We start from the raw sequence: 20737 nt of genomic DNA, 5'->3' as shown, positions 1-20737 counted from the left end.
AAGCAAATACCTTTAATATATGAATACAGCAAATGACTTGTCTAATTGTTTACTTCTAGCTCATCCTTCAGTGATGACCTGTAATCGTGGAACATCTGCAAGATTGTAGGTGTGCAGACATAGTTTTAAGTTTCATATTGATAAATTTCTCAACTTGGTGAGTGCAAAAGCCTGCCTCCTCTGTCTCTGCGTGAAAAGGTGTGCTCCAAAGTGAACGGAATGCCATGGAAAACAGATCTGCTCAAGGGATCAGGTAATTTTCACAATCATCTCAGTTATTTTAAAAATACGTACTTAAAACCTAGTAGTCTGTCAAGTGCCAAGGCACGCTCGTCGTGCTGACCTGGAAAAAGGTGACGATGAAAGAAAGAACAGTCTCCCTGAAAAGTTTAAGGCAACGTCTGTTTTTGTCAGACTCTCAGTAAAACCACACTCATCATTCCAAATGTAAATCACAAAATCAGGAAGACTTCACTGAGCACATCCTCCCACCACGTTATTCTTCAAAACATTCTTATTTAGTATACTGTCTCAGCTCAGTATCTCAAATGATTTATTTGACTGACGGAAAAATACAAACCAGTGTAAACAAAATATTCTAGTTACATCCACATAGTACTTTTCTACTGAAATATTATTTATGTAGAATTGATTTAAAGATACAACATTCAGTTTTCCTAGGACAAGATGATTGCATCTGAGATCAGATGGAACATCCCTATGCTCATATTCTGCCCTCTTTCCCTTCCTACACTAGATGGATGTAAATACTCTTAAGTCCACACGCTATTTTTTATAGCTTCTTCTACTTTAGAGTAAGGTACTTTATTCAATACATACATAATTTAAGTAAGACAGTGAAACCTCTAGTAAGGAATATCTCAGACAAACAATCTTGGTCTTAAGAATGCTCCTCAATGATTTCACACATTATCCCCTGAGGCTTCTAACACTCTATTGTATGCAGCCTCTGCTAAAAGGCACCACTATTAGGCAACACATTTTTCTGACAGGTTTAACACTACATATTCTGTGTTTCAGAGGAAAAAAAAGAGATCCATGTGAAAAAGTAACTAAAGTCATTTACGTCTGAAAACATTAAGTTGGCACAGGAACAGTATGAAACAGCTATGGCTATGTTCTATGACTCATTTGGCAGTAATATCACATCCACAGGTACCTGACGCAGAGCTCAACCACAATGTGGACAGAAAGGCTTCTTGATGAAAAATAATGAAACTAAAGTAATAATAAATCCAGGACAAAATGACTGATATATGAAAACACTAGACTTCTCTTGGCAGTCTTTGTTTGAAAAATAAACAAGCTTTTAACCAGGTATTATATTCTGCTTGCCAGCACAGAACAACAGAAAAAACTGCTTTAAACAGACAGGCCTTTTCACGAGCTGCTGAATGCTTTCACTGGTGCCCAGATCTTTAAAACTGAGAACCACTCACGATGAAGTGCATGGAACAAGTACATGGCCCTCAGTAACGCGCACTGAGGAGTTCTTTGGGGTCAAAGTGGGCACATGGGAATGACGCCCGGCCAGGTAAGCGCAAGTGCGTTTTCTCCAGCAGCCAGAGAAGACTCCTGCAGAACAATATGTTTATCCTCCCCAAAGTGTAGAAGCCAGAGAAGCGCTGGGTCTGATGCGGTGTTTTGCATCGACTAAACATTACTTTGCAATACGCTTTTGAACTAAGGCGATGCCAGACGGCAGTGTCGCAGATGTAATGGCTGCTGGGAGCTGTACCCTACCTTTGGGCTAGTGAGTCTGCTCACCAGTTGCATTTTCCTGTGTTCCACTTTCTCCCGTGTTGAGGTAATGTTAGCTGTTCAATACGGCATAAATGCCAATGAATGTCAAGCTTTGTTTGCCCTCTCAGCTGCCAAGGGGCTTTCTTATTTTTATTCACCTCGCTGCAAGTTTTTTTTTACGTTCTGTGCAAGTAGATTTGAAGACTCGACCCAGAATCTACTTACCCAGAAAGACAGCTTAAATCTGTTAAATTACAGGGTGGCAGAAAATAGATTTTGCATAATAAACCTGATTTCAGGGATAGTGGAAACTTCATCTGTAAGTAACAAAAGATGGAAAAGTCACAATGCGTGTGACAGCAGAACAGAGACCACAACAGCATCAGACACAAACAGACTTTCCTGTCCTCTCTTATTTGGACTCATGAAAGTTACCACGTGCAAAGCAGACAGATGGTTTCTCATTTCTGACAAACAGGATAGTATTTCCTCACGCTCTATTTCATTACTTTTATGATGTATGAACTATGCTTCTATGATTAAATATATTCAGATGTTAACTGCAATTAAAAAGCATTTAAATACAATTCATGAGTGTATCAAGAGGAAAAAAACCCCACAAAATAGATAAAAGTAATAAACAATGAAAATCCAGGAGACCAGGCTACATAAAATATTGTAAGGTTCTGTTCTTCCTGTCTACGAGGTAAACTAGCCTAAACAAATTCTGAAGTTCACAGCTCAGGATTTTAAGCTAAGGATATGGACAAATTATCGCGGTTGGCAGTGTTATCGTGAACGTCATTCCTGCTGCTCAGTTAGGCTCTGTCTCGCCACCGCCTCATGCATGCAGTCATGCCTGATTGCTCTGACGTGCTCCCCGCCCAACGCAATTCTTTCGTAATGTCTCTTCACAACTTCCTTCCCATGCCCCATTTCTGAACCGGCAGTACCAGTAACTTCGTTAGGTAAAAAGGTTCATAAAGTTTAAAGCCCAACTTAAACCCCAAAGTGCTAACCTGCTTAACACATCTGAGAGGAGATTGTTTTGGGGGTGTTTCATGAACAATTGCCACGCAAAAGGAAATTTTTCTATTCCTTGCACATTAAAAAGATTACTTTGGCCTGCAAGGCTGTTCAGCCGTTAGAATTAAGAAATAGACATAAATGAATATAAAATTATGGGTCTTCCAATATAGAGCTTTACCTGTACTCTGAAGAGGCTCAGAAAATTTCTTTTCAGTATAATTCTGTATGCGTATCCTCCATAATTTTAATTTAGTTAATACCTACTACTGTACAACTCCTTCAACACAAAGTGTTATGTAAACAGTACAGATTATTATGAAGTTCTTATTTGCTACTGTAAATAATATTTAACAAGCAGAAGACTATGATAATTTGCTCATGTTGGCTAAAACGAAATACAGAAACCAACTTTTGAAATATACATTTTTAGCTGACAGTCAGGATGCAAACAATGGAAATGGTCATTTGGGCTGAAATGTTTTTAAAAACTTTACATTCTAATTATTTGCTTCATAGGTTGTCTACAACTGAAAGGGTCAACATTTAGAATCCGTGTTTAAGTCAATGCTAATATCAACAAACTTCAGTTTAAATGAATGCAAAGGATATACTCTACTGGAAAAGAAATTACTCACTTTACTAATCCCTTCTAAAGTCTACAAGTCTGAAAGAGTTTTAAAACGTTGTTCAATATTGTATGTGCAAAACCGCGTTTAGTGTCTTCAAAGGACTCTAAGTGGCCAGACATCTCTCATACCATCTCTTCTATCTGCATACATCAAAGACATTAGGTCTGTGGTTTCTGTTAAGCCCAGCAGTGACAACTGCTGGGAAACTGTCACTCTTGTGCTTTCAAACAACTCGTCTGGACATGTGAAATTTGCAGAACTGGAAGCAATAGCTGGAAAGCATCCTGAATATAAGTAGTACTGTTGCAGCCCTAATGGGGAGAGAAAACATGTGGTTCATCAGTATAGCTGTCAAGTATTTCAGCAATTACATTGTACTTTTTAAATAAACTTTTTTTTTTTTAACATCTGCATCAAGCTATGTTAGCATACGTATTTACACAAGATTTTAGAATCTGTAGATAACAAAAGTGATAAATTACAACAGCTTATAGCTAATGAGGATAGCCTGAATCACTATATAAAAATCCGATCTCCCTTCAATTTGAACTCTTGGGACAGTTTTGTTTGTAATGTGAGCAGAATAAAACGCCACAGTGTTCAGAAGTAGATTTGACTTTTTAAACATAAACCAGCTAGTCTTTCCATCAACAGAAGTTATTTTGAATTTGCTGTAGGTGGAAGAAGAGTCACTGAAATTAACAGTTTGAATTACTGTAATGGTTTTAACATCTAGTACTATTTTTGGAATTTCCAATACTGAATGGTATAGCAGCCTGTAATTCTCCATGAGCCTAGGCTGTACTGATACATATTTGTACACAAATATGGGATTTAAGAAGTACAAAACATCATCTTCCACAATTCTGGACATTCCCAAATTTTGCAATTCCTGGAGCACAGAAAGATACATGAGCTGCAACAGCAAATTTACCCTATAACAAAAGGAACCATATAGTAATCTTTACTACAGCTCTATTCAACTTTCCACGACTTTCCTTAAAGGTATTCTTAATTCAGTACGAAACAGCTTATTGTAAAACAATCTTTTCCTCATTTTTAAGGGAACACAGCTATTAGATACAGAATGCCAATTTGAAGTCACTGCTATATGCTTACTTCTGTTTAAAGAGAAGTGTGATCTAATTAGCAGAGCCGAAGGAATTTGTGCTGCAGATGATAGTGCACATTTTAGTACTTTAGAAGCATACCGCTCCCTCTTGACCTCTTCTTGGTAAAACTAAGGCACGTTTTAGTCACTGTGCTTTTCTGATGAAAAATAGCTCATGGTGTCCGATAAAACAAACCACTCATGAACATTTTGGTGTTGTCTGACACATGGTTATCCATGTGCTGACCAAGCCTGCTGCTAGACTGTGAATCTTTGTAGAACTCTGAATGTCCTTGGATGGGAAGCACTGTAGCATACCTGCAACTCAAATTTTAAAGACAAGAATTGTCTGAAACTATCTATAAGTGGGAAATACTTTGCAAAATTTGAAGTAGGTAATGGAACAGCAAGAAGAGATTTATCCCAGGCAACTTGTGAATAGGTTAGAAAAGGGTTAAAGAGCACACTGCAAATTGTCTGCTGTGCTCTGACCAACACATTAGCAGAATTTAAGGGGTGGCCAGTCTCACTTCAGTCACAGAGTTCTTTCGCATCCTCAGTAAACGCAGTACTACTACTATAGTATTTGTGGGAGAGGCTGAACACAGAAATGAGAGGTTTATGAGCTGGCACTGAAAAGCCAAATGATACTGTCATTACTTGTTATGTAGTTCTTTCTTCAGCCATAAATGCGACTGTTTCATTTCAAAATCATTTTACTAGAACATTTCCTAATGTGAAAAAATGAAGGCTTACCTCTAATAGCACACTGTTGGTGATAGGGTTAAGAACCTCTGCCTTCATACTGCTCTGTAAACCAGAAAATAGAATGAAATGCCAGGACAAGAAATACATTTAACAGAAATATATTGATATCTGAGAAGTGGTTTTATGAATTCTATAAAGGTCTTGCTTCACCTTGACTCTTATTCAGACTGTTTATCACAGTATTCCTGAAAGCTGTGTCTACTTTTCATACACACTTCAGTAGACCCTATGTACTTCTATCACCGAGTACAACGAACTAAGATGGGTCCAGGGTTTTATTTTTTCATTAATTCACATACCACAGAGTTTCAAATTGCCTGGTTTCCTACGGATATGAGCTTTATGTGATGACACTGTCTATCTATCTGTCAGTGCCCTTTTCACCTCCTCCAAAATTTTTAACCCTTTCTTCGTTGTCAACAAAACAAGAAGGAAAAATTCAGGTCAGAAGGAAAATGAAGTTCTTGGAAATTTCACAAATATCTGTGGTTAGGTGGAAATGAAAGGCCCAGATTAGCTCCCCTACAGAAGGAAAAACAGGTGAAACCCAGATCCCCAAACTGGAGGCAGTATATGTTGAGCTGGACAACACAGGCTGGCCAGTAAACATAGCTCAGCATGCACAGCATTTTTCTCAACCACCAGATAGGAATAAAGATGGATACAATGAGTAGTGACACTACTAGAGGCTAGAAAACCAAGATTCGCCAGCTCTTCTGCTTTTTAAAACGGCAAAAGCTCTTTCCTTTTTTTATTCTCACTGTTCTTTGCATTATGTTTTTTTAGAATGACAGTAACGTCCAGCAAGAGTTGCTTTCTTTCAATACCAAATGGTGGACTTCAGTAGAGCAAAGGAAACACAAGACTGATTAATTCAACTGAAGGGTTTCCACTTACAACCCTGTAGCTTTTGTATTACAGATTAAAAAAAAACATGAAACACCTTAATTTTAGTTTGGAGAAAGATGGCAGAACAAAGGGAAGACAGTTAGAGAAAAGAAGAGCAGCTTTATTGTCAGTTACTAAAAAATCCATTACAAAGTGCACTGTTTAGTTGATTGTCAATAAACTGAAACAGACAGACAACAGTATCAATTAAATACTATCGATCATATGAATCAATAACTTAAAATTTTAAAGAAATCTTGTGCAGCAAGCAAAGCTGTTATTTCTTACTTCTGCATTACTGCTCACTCAGCACCATTGCCGACATTATAGACCATGTGTACAGCCAGCACTGCAGGTAATGTCTGAATCATACAGATACAACTATAGGGATAGCATTATGTTTGAAAAAACCAGTATTTTCTGTCCTAAGGCACTTCTCAGTTTCCCACGAGTTAACGCATGCTGCAGGATACTGGAATGTGTTTGTGAAACTGGGTGCTGTTGGCAGGTTAAGGAGGAAGTTGAACCACTGGGACCTGCAGGAAGATGTAGGTTTACTACAGTCCCATGTGACAGGTGCTCCTTACTTTCCTACTGATCATGGTAAGCAAAAGGCCCACATCGTCCTCCAAAAGCTTACAGGGATGGGACAGCACATAAAGATCACCAGACTGCCCTACTGAAACTATCTTCTAGAGAGTATTTTGGAGGTGGAAGTGTCTTTGCGCTCAATTTCTTGTGTGTCCACACAATTGTCCACAAAAACAATCTGGTCCTAAAAATTGAGTACAGAGCTGGTAAGAGCAAACCTAGTGCAATGCCGATGAAAGCTCTAGTTTTCCATTTTCTGAATTGGGCCAGCTTAATATTTCATGTGCAATTTATTTTTATATCTCTGTGCATGTATTTATTGCAAGAGTCACACACAGATATGCTAACACAATCCCAAAGTGCAAAATAAGCAGTTTCTCCCAGAGTAATGGGAAGGAATGTAAAATATTTAGAACAAAAGCAACCCAATTAATCATGTTCTCTACAAATAACTCTGAAGGAACTTCCTTAGAGATGTGCTGGAAGAGCTCATGGGAGAACTGGGAAAATTTCCTTTGATGTACATTCATTTTTTCACGGAGCATCAGGAGAGCTAGAGCTCGTTCTTCCCTGACGTTTACAGAACAATTTCAGCAACAGCACAATTTTTCCCTCTGGATCCTGCTAGAATACTCAGATGTCAGTCATCTTTGAAACACCTTGAGGCAGAATACTTTTTCCAGCAAAGATGTTCACAGATAAATGGATGTTCCTAAATGGAATATCTTGAGATAGAAGACGCAGTGATTTTTTTTTTCAAATGGATGACCAAACAGATTTGCTAATCGCTTAAACCTTTTGAAAACACAGCGGCCCTAGGCCAGGGGATTTAGCAAAGGCTAAGAATACAGCTTGTGAAACCATCTTAAGGTACTGGAAATGTTATCTGCTAATGACTGTTACACACATGCATTCAAAAGGGATAGGCTGAGTAGAAGAAAATATCATCTACTTGTGGGACTTCAAATGAGGGGCCCTTTCAGTATGAGAAGATAAGAAATGCAGAGTGGTGAAATGGGAAATGGTGTCCAGAAAGAGAGATTTTAGAAGGCAAGGGACACACTGCACTCTATCAAGGCTTATAAACTTTCTCTGCAACAGGGAATCCACTGTAAAACTGCTCTGTGCTCTTGATCTGAGGAAAGAAGTGCCTTCTTTGCTGGTACCTCTTATAAAGCCACCAGACTCGGGTAATAACTTCTGTTTTAAGAAGTGAACTATGTTAAAAAAAAGCCCAAACACCACAGAAAATGTGGTTATCTTACCCCAGCTGCTGTTAAAGAATCCGAAAACTTCTTTGATAAAGATGAAACTTCATTGCACATGGCACTTGTTAAACTGGTTTAAAAAAGAGAGACAAATATAAAAATACATCCTTGTCCTGTCAATGGATAAAACCCCTATGACTGTCCCAGGCAACAACTTCATCTCAGAAGCCAATAATGTTCTTAAGGCAATTTCGCTTCTAATTTTTAAAATATTTTGGGGTACACTTTGTTCCTGATACAGTTTTTATATTCCTCCACTGAAAAATCCATTGCTGACCACAGCAGCAAAATGATGCCATGTTGGCTCAAACACCAGCCTTTTTCCATAGGGCAATGTTTCAGTTTTAAAAATTCTAAACTCCTAGAAACTATTGTTTTTCTGATGATTGCAGCAACACAACTCCCAGAAATACTGTTGGACATAAACCAAACTTTAATGAGAACAGTGAGAAGTTTCCTGTCTAAGCAATAAAACATCTGCTCTGTACTAAAAGAGGGAGTATCCTTGTGGTTAAAATACAAGACAACAAGGAGACCTAGTTTTTTTTGTAGGTCTTTCACCGTTTTGCTAAACTTTCACAAGGGCATCATATAGAACCTCATCTTGCAAGGTGCACCACACCTTAGCTCTAATTCTAAAAAATACTTCTTCAAGTACTTTGTTCTAGACTGAAGTGTTCCTGTGGACTTTGCTATTGCTACTAGCATTCTTAAACACTTGCTTAAAGACTTTACTTACTTAGGACTCATGTGCTTAAGACATCTTAACGTCAAAACCCACTGAAATCAGTAGAATCGATTACTACAGAGAGCGTTAGATCTGAATTTTGAGTCCCAGTAGATAAACTGGCTTCCTGAATCTATGTATGTTTTGTCGTGGTTTACTACGAAGTTACTGACAAATGTGGTCTTACTGTTTAGAACTACAGATTGATTTTGTATATTTTTGGCAGATAAAACACTAGATAATGAGGCTCTATTGGCAGATAATGACTACATTATGCACTTTAAAAGCCAATTCTGTACATGCTAGCACAGTAACTTTTACAGAGGGAACAGGAAATGCAACCCAAATTAGCATGTACATTCACTTGCTGGAGCAGAAATAACTTCTGGCCTGAGAACAGGTCATGTTTTTGTAAACACATACGTTAGCCATGTCAAAAAATGACAGGCAGCCTACGTAACTTGATTACATGAGAAAATCTAGCACTGGGACCCCTAAAGCCAGTGCGGTTTGTTGATTCATGAACTTACAGTGCCTTCAAGTGCCAAAAGCTGCACAGAACTTCATGCATTTAAGCAAATGTCAAATGTTCATATATGAATTACTTAATACTCACCTTGTCAGTACTTTTGCTTGATCTTGAGCTGTTTTTTCTACTTCCTGTCCATGTAGAATTAATTCTGCTACTTTATGAAGCTGTTCAATACACCGAGCAGTTACCTCAGCCAGACTTTCAATGGACCGCATGTAGATTTCCTTAAATTGGAAACAGGGAATAGTATCATCAATAGTAACAACACTGAGAAATACACATATAGATATACACACATAAAACAATTTGAAACATAGGACCACTCCCCGTCCCAACTGGAAATACCACCACATACTTAGTGAAGTAATATCAGCCATAATGTCATCCTCATAAACAATACTGGAAAATGAAATATCCACAGATTATAAAATACAGACCTTATACTTATCCCAAAAAATTAGTAAGAACAGGTCTATCGTTTATTTGGATGGGAACTAGGTCAGGCTCTTGGATTTTCTAACATAGCACTTTTAAACCTAGCCCTAAAAAAATTCTTTAACTCTGGAATAAGTCGTAATTACTTTTATACGGAGCCAAAAGTATTGAGTCATCCCTCAGATGAATCTTCAGAGTAGAAATGGATAACGCTCCCCCCAAAAAGTATGTTTTATCAGCAACGATAAAAAATTCTACCTAGTACTATTAATAAAGTTTGAAATTTTTTTTCGATGTTTTGTCACTGGGAGAAAGAGATGCCAAGGAACGTTGAGATCTGACTTTCAATGCGCCATCGACATTACACCACAGAATCCCTCAGCTCACTGTATGTCCTGTATAGCCATGCATACACACAAAAACATATAGAAAAATAAAAACAATGCGACAGACACAGACTAACAGTAAAAATACTTATGTAAGTTAGTTTCGTATTGGGTCTATGGTGAATAGCTACGTATTAATATTTCTTAATACTTCCATGAGTTTGAAAAATATGGACAACGTATAAACCCTACACACTAAGATAAAGAAGTAATCTTATCAAAGAAAGAATGACAATTTGCTTCATGAAACTTCTCCTCCAAAAGCTATTTTACCTCCACAGTTTTGTTTTTATCTGCTTCTGGTTTATCATTGTCAATTTTATCTTCTTTTTCAGTCTTTTCTTCACCAGGTTCTCCAGATATTTCTTTTAGCTTCTCTTCTATGTCTGCTGGGGTGGAAAAACTGGCTTCTTCCAGCCACTCATGAGCTTTTTTCCTAGCCTGCCAAACAAAGAACCCAACCCCAAAGTCCAGTTCAAATAGGGAATATCAAATCATGTTCCTGAATAATAATTAACAATACATTAAATAACTTCCTGTTTACATTCAGAAGTTTAAACATATCAAGCCTCTGTGTTGCATTTAGTTAAGTGTATGTTTAAAGAACTGCAGTGAGAAGCATTTCTGATTGCATAAAGATGGATCAGCCAGGGATAATTCCTGTACAGGTATGATATTCTTAACCAACACATAGAGTTGATGTTAATACCAAAGTTACTAATATTTCAGCTTTATGAGATATCTTTCAAAGGAATTTATACGGAAATAATTTTCCCAAATAAAAAATACGAAGTTGATATAAAAAAAAAAGAAAAAAAATTGGGAGATGTAAGACAGAGGTCCTAAATTCTTAAAAGAAAAATAAATAGAAAATCACTGTATCTTCAGCTGCCTTCCCATGCATGAAAATAGATCAAAGTGGAAAAGCCTTCAAGTTGTATACAACTTCAGATTACTGTTATGGTTAGTAGGAAATTTATGATTTCTCTTTCTTAACATGAAGTCAAATTAAAATATCTTAGGACCTACACCTAAGCTAGTCTACCTATGTAGCTATAGAGATCAACATCTGAGCCCAAGATCAGCAGGTGCATCACCTTTAAAGGGGCCAACAGTGAAAATGCGGCTAGCGATGCGACTAGCTTCTAGCCATCTAACTTTTAGACGACTGAAGGTAGACGAGATAAATTCAAGACTCTGCTTCTAGCTGAGAAGGTCTGGAGGAATCCCTCAAAAGAATAAACAAGATGAGCAAGAAAAATAATTCTGAATCTGAACTTTGTTCCCAGTATGAAGACCAAATCTTCTGTGTTCATGAAGTCTGTTCTGCTGAGACGTCCCTGGTTCAAGGCTTTCTAACACGGCCCACTGTGCTAGCGAGTCATTGCAACTGTACTGCCTTACTAATCTCACTTCTCCTACGAAGGCTTTTCTGTCGTCACCATTTTAGTCCCACCCTCCTGTACTTTGCTTTCTGAACTGTCTGAACAGAGATAGGTATTGCTCTGTGTCAGATTTCAGAAGAAAGCCCTTCCTCTTTGTCTTTGTCCACGAAACAGAGGGCAGCTCACTAACCGGCGCTAACCTTATTAAGTTTGTCAGGAGTAGCAGCAACGTGCAATTCAAACAGCAGTTCAGTAAACACGCTGACAAACTCTTCTCCCATATCTGCTGCAAGAAGAAAGAAGACAGTTTTTGTTAGGGTGTTATCACTATAATATTTTACACAATCAAATATATCCAGTCAAATAATTTCCCCAAGCACTCTAGCACTTGAAAACCAGTGACAGTGACACAACAGAAGGGTGTGTGTGGGTGCGTGTGTACGCTCAAAGAAAGAAGACAAAAAGCAACAGAGATACCTGTACAACCACATGTGCTAGCCTGACACTTTGACTACTCTTTCCACCACATTCTAAATTCCACTAAGTTTCACAAAAGCAAGAGGAGAAGAAGCTGCATGATCCCTAGTTATCAGACAAAAATACACAGAATCACAGAATCACGTAGGTTGGAAAAGACCTCTAAGATCATTGAGTCCAACTGTTAACCTAACACTGCCAAGCCCACCACTAAAGCACGTCCCTAAGCACCACATCTACACATCTTTTAAATACCTCCAGGGATGGAGACTGAACCACTTCCCCTGGGCAGCCTGTTCCAATGCTTGACAACCCTTTTGGTGAAGTTTTTCCTAACATCCAATCTAAACCTCCCCTGGTGCAACTTGAGGCCGTTTCCTCTCGTCCTATCACTTGCTACATGTGAAAAGAGACAGACACCCACAAAAATAACCCATGATCCACAAAATAACCAAAGAAGAAGAGATACTAATCTCTTCTTTCAAGTCAAGGAATAAAAACTGCAGCAGGGCCAGACACAAGTAAGTTCCAGAGGAAACATACTGGAGAACATGTTCTCTATTGCTCTGTCTGCAAACCACAGCTAAGAGGTGTGTTTTCTTTATATTTTAAAGATTGAGCTTTGCTTAAATGAAGAATGTTTTCTGTTCTGCTTTGGAGTAATGAGCCTTAAAGAATCGGCACTTACATTTCAAAAGATTTATGAGCAAAGATAAATATCACTAGTATTCAAACTTTACCTTTGCTATATATGTTCCTTTGACTACTTGCAGTTGCCATATTCTAATGTGCTCTAAGCTCCTAAAAGTTGGTGTTTTGGTTGGTTCTGCTCATCTGCACTTACTGAGTTTGGAATCTTTGTTAACCTTTCCTGGGGGGAAATACACCAAACCCAGGTTTTTTAGCCTCATGATACTAAAGGGTTAAAGTCCCCATACTGAGCCTCATAAAAGTCCAACTACTTCAAAAACAAATTTCATGTCTTGCTGTATTCCCACTTTGTCGTTCATTTATTACTAAAGGACAGTTTTTCGACTTTTATGCAAATCTTCAGTATTGGGCTTAAAAGCACAGGGCCATTACTCTCCAATGCATTTGCGGATTTTGGTAGATGTGTTTACAGTCCACAGTGCCTTGGAACATGTGGAAACATGGTGGAATCTGACACTCAGATTTTAATGTCCTAGAGCAAAGGACGTCTCACTCTTGTTTGTAAAGAAAGTGCCCATCTTTGGTGCTATAAAATTAGTATTTGGCACAAAGACCTCTTCACCTGCAATGACCAAGAGACTGAGCTTTCCTCTCAACACCTGGGGAACAAGCCAAGAGGAATGTATTCTGGCAGGCCAAGGAGATGCACAGAGTTCATTTCATTGCTGCCCTTATCAGTAAATTTTGGCAATGGGATTTTCAGCTTTTGCAATACAGCACCTCTGGGACACACTGAATTCACTTGTTCTTAAAACAACGCTAAATTGTTTTATAAACTGCAGCTTTCTGAAAACTGATAAGCAGTTAACTGGATCAATGCAATATTACCAAAATTGTTGATAACTGGTATATTCAATTCAATACTCACTTTGGTAACTATCTCCCTTAAACTCAAATATGAAATTTTTCGTGTTAATGGCTTTTAATATGTAGGTAAAGTTATTTTTTTCAGATAGTCTCCTCTCATTATTTCATATAGAACTGAAAGGAAAAGAAGCTGAACATTAAAGGGTTGCATAATCAAAGTGAGAGGAAACATTAGAGAGAAGGGTATGCATTTAGCTATCTCCTAAATGTGTCAGAAAATATATTTTCCTTTTATTTCTTTTCATATTGATTTTTCATCTATCTGACTGTTAAGCAAAGACACAAAACCCCCACAATTCCAGTTTCAAAGTTGCCAAGAACACAGCCTAGCCCCAATCCTTCACAAAACATTCCTTCAAAGATCACTGCAGTAATTTCTCCATGTGTAGGACTGAAAGTCTTTACGATAGAAACTAAAAGCAGCACTAACATCTCTGACTGAGCTCCTGAGTCTAGGATAAGAAGGGATCCTCAGAGTTTACATAAGACAAATGGATACCCTTTTCAAACACTTGAACACAAAGTACTGGCTTTCCTCCCAGCTACTCTTTTTTTTTTTTCTGAATATATACAGCACTGACAAATGACACCACATAAATAACACGACTTTGATGACAAGACAGTGGTAACAAATTAGCAATAAGTGGTAATTAACTTGTTTTCCAACACTGCTCAGTGGCTAGATAATATTTAACGTTTTCAAACACTATTAGTTAATCTCTATCTTTTGTAAGGGGGTGGCTTCTTTGCATAAAGGAAAAAGACACAAGTTTTACTGAGCTAGGAAATACAAATTAATATCTTACTGAAGGCAAGTTACTTTTAGTTTTAAACTGTTTAGCATGCAGTATTAAAACTCAAAATTCCTCCACAGAATTTAACGTAGTCTGCTATCTCTTGCTAGATTAGTTAGCTTAAGTAAAAATACATAATTCTGTCATAAAAAATACACTATTAAAAGAGTGTATGGCTTACTGACTTGATTTTGTAAGTGTAAAACCTATTAATGTGCTTAACAGGACCTTAATTGTATTAAACAGCTTGAGCTAAGAGCACAAACTAGAATGAAGCATTCTCTTCACAGCAAGACATGAGCTGCATTTAATCCTGATCAGCCAACCTGTTGTTAAACTTTACTGCCTTTTAACTATGCTGGATGCCAGATTATGTTTAAAATTTTTGCTAACATTAAACACAGACCATTTTCTTAGTGTAAACATTAATTATGCCACAGAAATATGCTTAAGGTCCCAACACGTCATTTCAGGTCAAACATTCCAGTTTAAAAATAAAACCAAACAACTCAAACCTAGATCCTAAAAAATCAGTTGTGCTCTCTGGAAAGATAAACTTACTTGTGAAATATGACCAGAACTCTAAGCGCAGTCAACAGAAGGTCACTGGAATCCAATTAAAATTATGCAAAGATTGACAAACCAAAGTCTGAATGAAGCACTAAACTGCTTAATAAAACTGTGCTCCATCAGGACAAACAGACATGCAAACCACATACAACACTATATGTAAAGGTGCTAGATATTGTTTTTATCTAAAATGGCAGACAACTGTCATGTAAGGGCCTATTAACGGAATTCTTTAAGTTTTACAAGGTTTTATGCATTTGCTGCACTTCATAAAAACACATAAGGTCCTGAGCATTAACAAATTCAGGAAAAATATTGATTTTCCTAGACTCAGGAGGATCTTAAGAAGCCTTCACTCACTCTGCTAAGCTTTTAATGAAGATAACATGTTTCTGTGAAGGGTACCCAGACTAGGACACTGTCTAGAGGAGATGTGTCAAAGCACTATACAGTGTTAAGACCAATCACAATGCAGTGTTGTGTGTACTATGAATTACAGGTGAGGCTGAAGAAAGAAGTCCACTTGTCCCAGGCTAGCAGCCTGACCACAGAATTGTCAGCTCAGCCCTAACAGAAAGCTACTTTGAGAAGTGGCTAACCTTCCTATTCCTTTGGTGTCCTCCAGTGGAACCAGAATTTATCCAACTTAATACTAATACATGAAATTCATCTACAGTTCAAATACTCATAAATCTTGAGCCTGACTGCACTAAAGGACATGAGTAATTTTGAACTGCAGCCTGAAGTAACACCCATTCAGCTGTGAGGTGGAGAGAACATATGTGTGGTTATTACTTCCGCTGTCACAGAGAGAAGGGTATGTTTCACTGCTGACTGATTTGCTTTTGCAGGGGAAAACCTCCAGCACACTCTGATTTTATCTTTTTTTTTCTTTTTTTTTAAGGTGCATATTGCCTTGTTCCCAGACTATTTGCAAGGCCAGTTAATGTTTCAAGGAGCGTGGTCAGCAGCTGTGCTTCACTGAAAAAACAGAACTTCTGACCAACAGAGAAAACATCAATTTGTGCAAGAAGCAGAGCTTTTCCTGGGGGCTGGTTTCAAAGCAAGGAACCATTTCCCACAGAAATTAAGGAGCAACAGACATCTCAGGAATCCTCACTCTTCAGCAGGTAATACACTTTCTTGATAGAATTCTGTTTCTCACAAACCCACTTTTTAAAAAAGTAACAAGGGAAAAAACCAGCACAAAACTCTACCATACTAAGACTACACTGAACACTCGCTGTCCCCCCGAGAGAAAACAATAAGCTCCCTGTGAGAGACATCCGGCACACTGAGTAAGCACTGCTAGAAAGAGCAGTCTGAACAGAAAAGACTTTCCAGTTAGAAGATGTGGATGTTAACACAATTTTTCTAACTTTTCTTAAGGCTAAACAAATCATACCTCCTCATCTTGCAAAATGTAGGTTTTTTTATGGGCAAAGCACCCCTGAGAAGATCAAGAGGATATGGAATAAATATCTTTTTATGTTTCTGTGTTTCTGAAACACAACAATACGATGTTCAATGGCATGAGCCAGTCCTCAGTCAAGTCAAAGGTATTGTTTCTATTAGCTCGAAGAGGTTTGGTATGGATCTCACAGGCCTGGAGACATGAACTATGGTGGCTTTAAGCTAACTTCTTATCCCTCTGTTCCCAGCCTGTTCCGGTGAATGCCAAAATTCCCGACCTGTTTAAGACACTTCTTTTCCCCCTAACCAAAGGGCCCACCTGTTTTACTGTAACTTCTGTGAGCTGATCTATGGACTGCCCTGCTGGTCCCATTCTCTTTGATGCTTTGCATCATGTCATAGTCATGGCATGCTTCTGCTACTTCTTTCTCACACTCCACATGCCACCTCTTGCCAAGCAATATGTAGAAAACAGCTTTGCTACCATGTTTCAAAGCAACTCTCCTTCAAAAAGTTCAGGGTTCTTAAGTCCCTTTACTACACTCTAATTTCTTCCCTACCTAGCAAGGGAGGGTGCAAAGTAAGGATGAGGCTGCTAAACAGAAAAGCATTGCTAAACACTCTGAAACTTTCAGATTTCACAATTTCATAAACAGATTCTGTAAGAAAAACTGTTATCCAAAAGGTTCTTACTATTCAAGGTTATTAAAAGGTTCTTATTTTTGTTTTGCTTTCACTAACCATTATAATAAAGTAATACAATATTTTCTTACCTTATATTCTCTACCTCACACTTCAACTACAATTTAAATTCAAAACTAAGCATTGATCAGCTGCCAGAACTTTCAGAGTATTAATTTTAGTGACTTGCTTATGAAGAGTATCAGGATGTCAGAAATTATAGCCTGGGTTGTAATTTTTTTAATTGCTATATGCAGAAGTAGCAATTATTCATATGGTTAAATCTCTGTATCACTACCTTTCTGTGCCTGTACCACTTCATCCTCAGATTCCTTTGGAACAAAAATCTCCTTTATAGCAATTAAATCATTTTTCACAGTCTCCAACTGCTCTCCATCAAGTGTTGCTAAATATGACTGAATCTGTAAAAGAAACGACAAAAGGAGTTCTTAAACAAAATGGAGCCTTTTTTTCTTAAATTGCTGATTTTTAGCCCGATACTGAAATAGGCTAAGAAATGGAAACTGCCATTATGCACAAATCTTGTCTCTAACTTTCCAATTTATGTAGACACATTTTTAAGTTCTCACCAACAAAATTTGTTGAGTATCACAAAAATTACACCAGCCTTGCTGGTCTCTACCTTCTGCCAGAACATTTGTTTTGAATTATAAAACCATGGTTTGATTGCAAACTGTAATAAGCATTTTGGGATTGCTTGGATGCAGACAGCAGGTCACCCTTACTCTGAGCACTCATGGGAGGAGTTAGAAACAGAAGTCTGTTTCCCCTCCTTCAAAACGCAACCAAAATTATTGACAGCCTACCAATCTACCTGTTCTGAAGAACATATTGACAGATGTCTGGCTGTCTCGGGTATCTGCAGGTCCCTGCATATCTACTAGAGTGGCAAGGCTACAAGGGATGAAAACGGATTCTTTGAATCACTGTTTGCTTGCACTACAGTTATGCGGTGTTAATCCCACGATCGCACCCTCTGCCAATGGAAGCCAAGAGAAATGCCTTCTCTCCATGTGAAACAAAATTTCACTTTTAGGTTTGTTTCAAGGTTGGTTTTTTTTAAGTTTGCTTGATAGATGTGCAGATTGGCTCAGAGAGAGACTGGAAAAAGACATTATTTTCTTTTGTTCCTCTTTGATGTATCCAGCTCATATGCTCAGGGTTAAATGCAAGACAAAGTTGGGAGACCCAACTTGGGTTGCGAAGGACTACCTACGGCTTTTTGGCCCTCTTTATAGCACTGTCAATTTCACAGGATTAACTGGGACCTTTTTTTAATGGAAACCTTTAAAATAAAAACTTTAAAATATTTTTTAATCCCTGTTATTAGAAGGACATAGGATATTGGCAATCCCTTCAGTCTCTCTTGCCCTCCTCCTGTGGCCCATCAGAGTGTCGCTTTTGGTCTGTTTAGTACAGGTCTCAAGCTTATAGTACTGTATTTTGTGTGTGTGTCTGTGTATGGTAACTGGACGATGTTCTGTGAGTCTTTTGGAATACATATCAGGGAAATGGACTTGTTGACCCACAGTTGCATTCAATCCTGTTGGTGTGAGTCGGGCTTTGAAGCAGGGGTTATCTTGGATGTAACATGAGGCACATCAGAAACTCCATGGTAACAACCTGCACAAGTCTTCCTTACTCTGTGACATTTACCAGTAGAAGAAAAATAGTGTTGACACATGCAATTAACCTGAGCTTGTTTTCTGTTTAACTCTTTCCTGTTTTGTGGGTTTCTTTTCTTTTCCCCAAAAAAGCAGGCCCTCAACCCTTACATGTAGGTTTGCATTTATAATTTTGCATTTAGATGTAAGTGCAAAGAACAAAACCAACATGGACAGTATGTACATAGCTGTTATTAAAATAAGCCTATTTTATTTGTGACAGCAAATAAAACATTTCAAAAAATAAGTTGGTTATTTTTTATTAAAAATAACCCACAGGGCAAGGAGTGCTAATTACTAAAACAAAAAAGAAGAAAACATGTATTTTAAGGAATTTATTCAGAAAACTGTTTCAGTACAAAATACCACTGCTGGGAATCTAAAAAAGTTCTATTAATCTACTGTCAGAGATCTACTAACAGCTGAAATTCGAAAATATATTTGTCATACAGGTCTTAGTAACTTTAGCGTGTTCTCAAAGAGACATACAGCATTTTTATACTGCCAGTAACGGTATCTTGGGGTAGTTTTATGTAAGTTTAAAACCCAACACAATAAAGAAGACTTAGGAATTGAAGAAGTAATCTGGAATTTATTTTAATTCACTAGCCTCTACGTGTAGTAGGTCTGGAATTCCTGAACGTGAGTATCAGTGCCTGACACAAAACCAAAAGACATCAACCTCCCTGCAAGTTCTGAAGAGACATCTGCACAGTATCACAAGCTGATATATGGTCCTAACAAAAATAACTATCAGTTGTGAAGTTGTTTGTTTTGAGTTAATCTTGGAGTTAAATTTTATGTATACTGAGATTGATTTCCTGAAGCGCAGGACTGGCCCGTGGAACCAATCCAGCTTTCTCTGAAGTTGTTGAAAAACTTACTGTTCATTTCACATCCACCTGCAGAGCGAAACTAATGTAAAGAACGATTTTTTTACCAACCATTTTGATTTATGCTGTCTGCGTACTGTACCTGGGCTTCACTTTCATTTGACAGGATTTCCAGAGCTTCAAGATGAGACAAACCTTGGAACTCATCAAAAAGTAGTCCATAATGTGCTGTCCTTTCAACTGTAACTTGCTGGGCCCGCCTCTGTTTCTCTTTTTCTTTAGCTTCTCGCAACAGCTGCAAAAATATACATAATTTCTGTTGTTTTATTGGTAGTACTGTAGGTATGACAGATTTTATTACTTTCTGCTTCTGCTTGTCTAGGAAGTAGTAGTAAAACTCAGCACTATATCACACCTGCAGAGCTGAAATTTTAGAGCTGAAATGTCTAACTTCTTTTTTGATAAACTTCTCTAATAAAATATTCAAGTAGTATTCTAAGTGTGGTTTTCCCAAACGTAATTGCTAACCATCTCTTGTGAAAAAACAATGAACAAACAAATAATCTTGCCTATGCTCTCAAAAGCAATGTCAGCTATGGATACCCTATAATAAATTTAGCCAAGAATTACAATGAAAGAAAAATAAAAAGGACTAATTCATACACAGCCTTAAAGAGTCATGCAATACATTCCACAGACCACAGAATGGGAAGAAGATTATTTTCAGGACCTACCAACCTACTTGTATAAATAATGCACCTACATAAATATTTCCTATAAAATATTTTTAGCAGATACTAAAGTCAGTCTTATGTGAGAGCAGGACTGACAAAAGAGATTGGCCTAATAACATATGACTTCTACCAAAGGTGGGGCAGAACTATACCCCATGTACTTGCTGATATTTGGAGTGACCCTCTTATACACTTCTGCTAGTGTATAAGAAGGATACAACAGTGTATAGAATAGGATCTTCTTTTCCTTCCTTCTGTTCCCAGGAAGGAATGACCTCTCATATGAATTTGCTACAGTAAAGCTGGTAAATACATCTGAACTGCATCTTAAGGCACATATAAGCCTCTGAATACAGGTGAACTCTCGCCACGTACACTATTACATCATTCAAAATTTCTACGATGGCAGATTTTTCAGTCTCCACCTTCAAAAGATCACTCACAAAGCTTTATGTACAA

At 37.7% G+C, this 20737-nt stretch overlaps 1 protein-coding gene across 3 annotated transcripts in view; it reads right to left on the bottom strand.

The window, feature by feature from the left end:
- Nucleotides 1-258: 258 nt before the first annotated feature.
- The window catches only part of FAM114A1 (family with sequence similarity 114 member A1), a 39410-nt gene continuing 18931 nt past the window's right edge, over nucleotides 259-20737 (bottom strand). For 2 of the 3 annotated variants that reach the window (XM_075420700.1, XM_075420701.1), the window contains 8 exons: nucleotides 19687-19839; nucleotides 17325-17448; nucleotides 11714-11799; nucleotides 10402-10569; nucleotides 9392-9531; nucleotides 8046-8118; nucleotides 5290-5343; nucleotides 259-3733 (listed from right to left, as the gene is read on the bottom strand). In XM_075420700.1, the coding sequence (XP_075276815.1) occupies nucleotides 3632-3733; nucleotides 5290-5343; nucleotides 8046-8118; nucleotides 9392-9531; nucleotides 10402-10569; nucleotides 11714-11799; nucleotides 17325-17448; nucleotides 19687-19839 (900 nt within the window). In that variant the 3' untranslated portion in view covers nucleotides 259-3631. The remainder of the gene's footprint in view (nucleotides 3734-5289; nucleotides 5344-8045; nucleotides 8119-9391; nucleotides 9532-10401; nucleotides 10570-11713; nucleotides 11800-17324; nucleotides 17449-19686; nucleotides 19840-20737) is intronic. The other variant, XM_075420702.1, reaches the window with a different exon arrangement.

Source organism: Opisthocomus hoazin, chromosome 5 (genome assembly GCF_030867145.1).
Source record: "Opisthocomus hoazin isolate bOpiHoa1 chromosome 5, bOpiHoa1.hap1, whole genome shotgun sequence".
Classification (NCBI taxonomy): Eukaryota; Metazoa; Chordata; class Aves; order Opisthocomiformes; family Opisthocomidae; genus Opisthocomus; species Opisthocomus hoazin.
The sequence above is the reverse complement of the archived record's forward strand: the minus strand, read 5'-3'. Positions and strand labels throughout refer to the sequence as shown.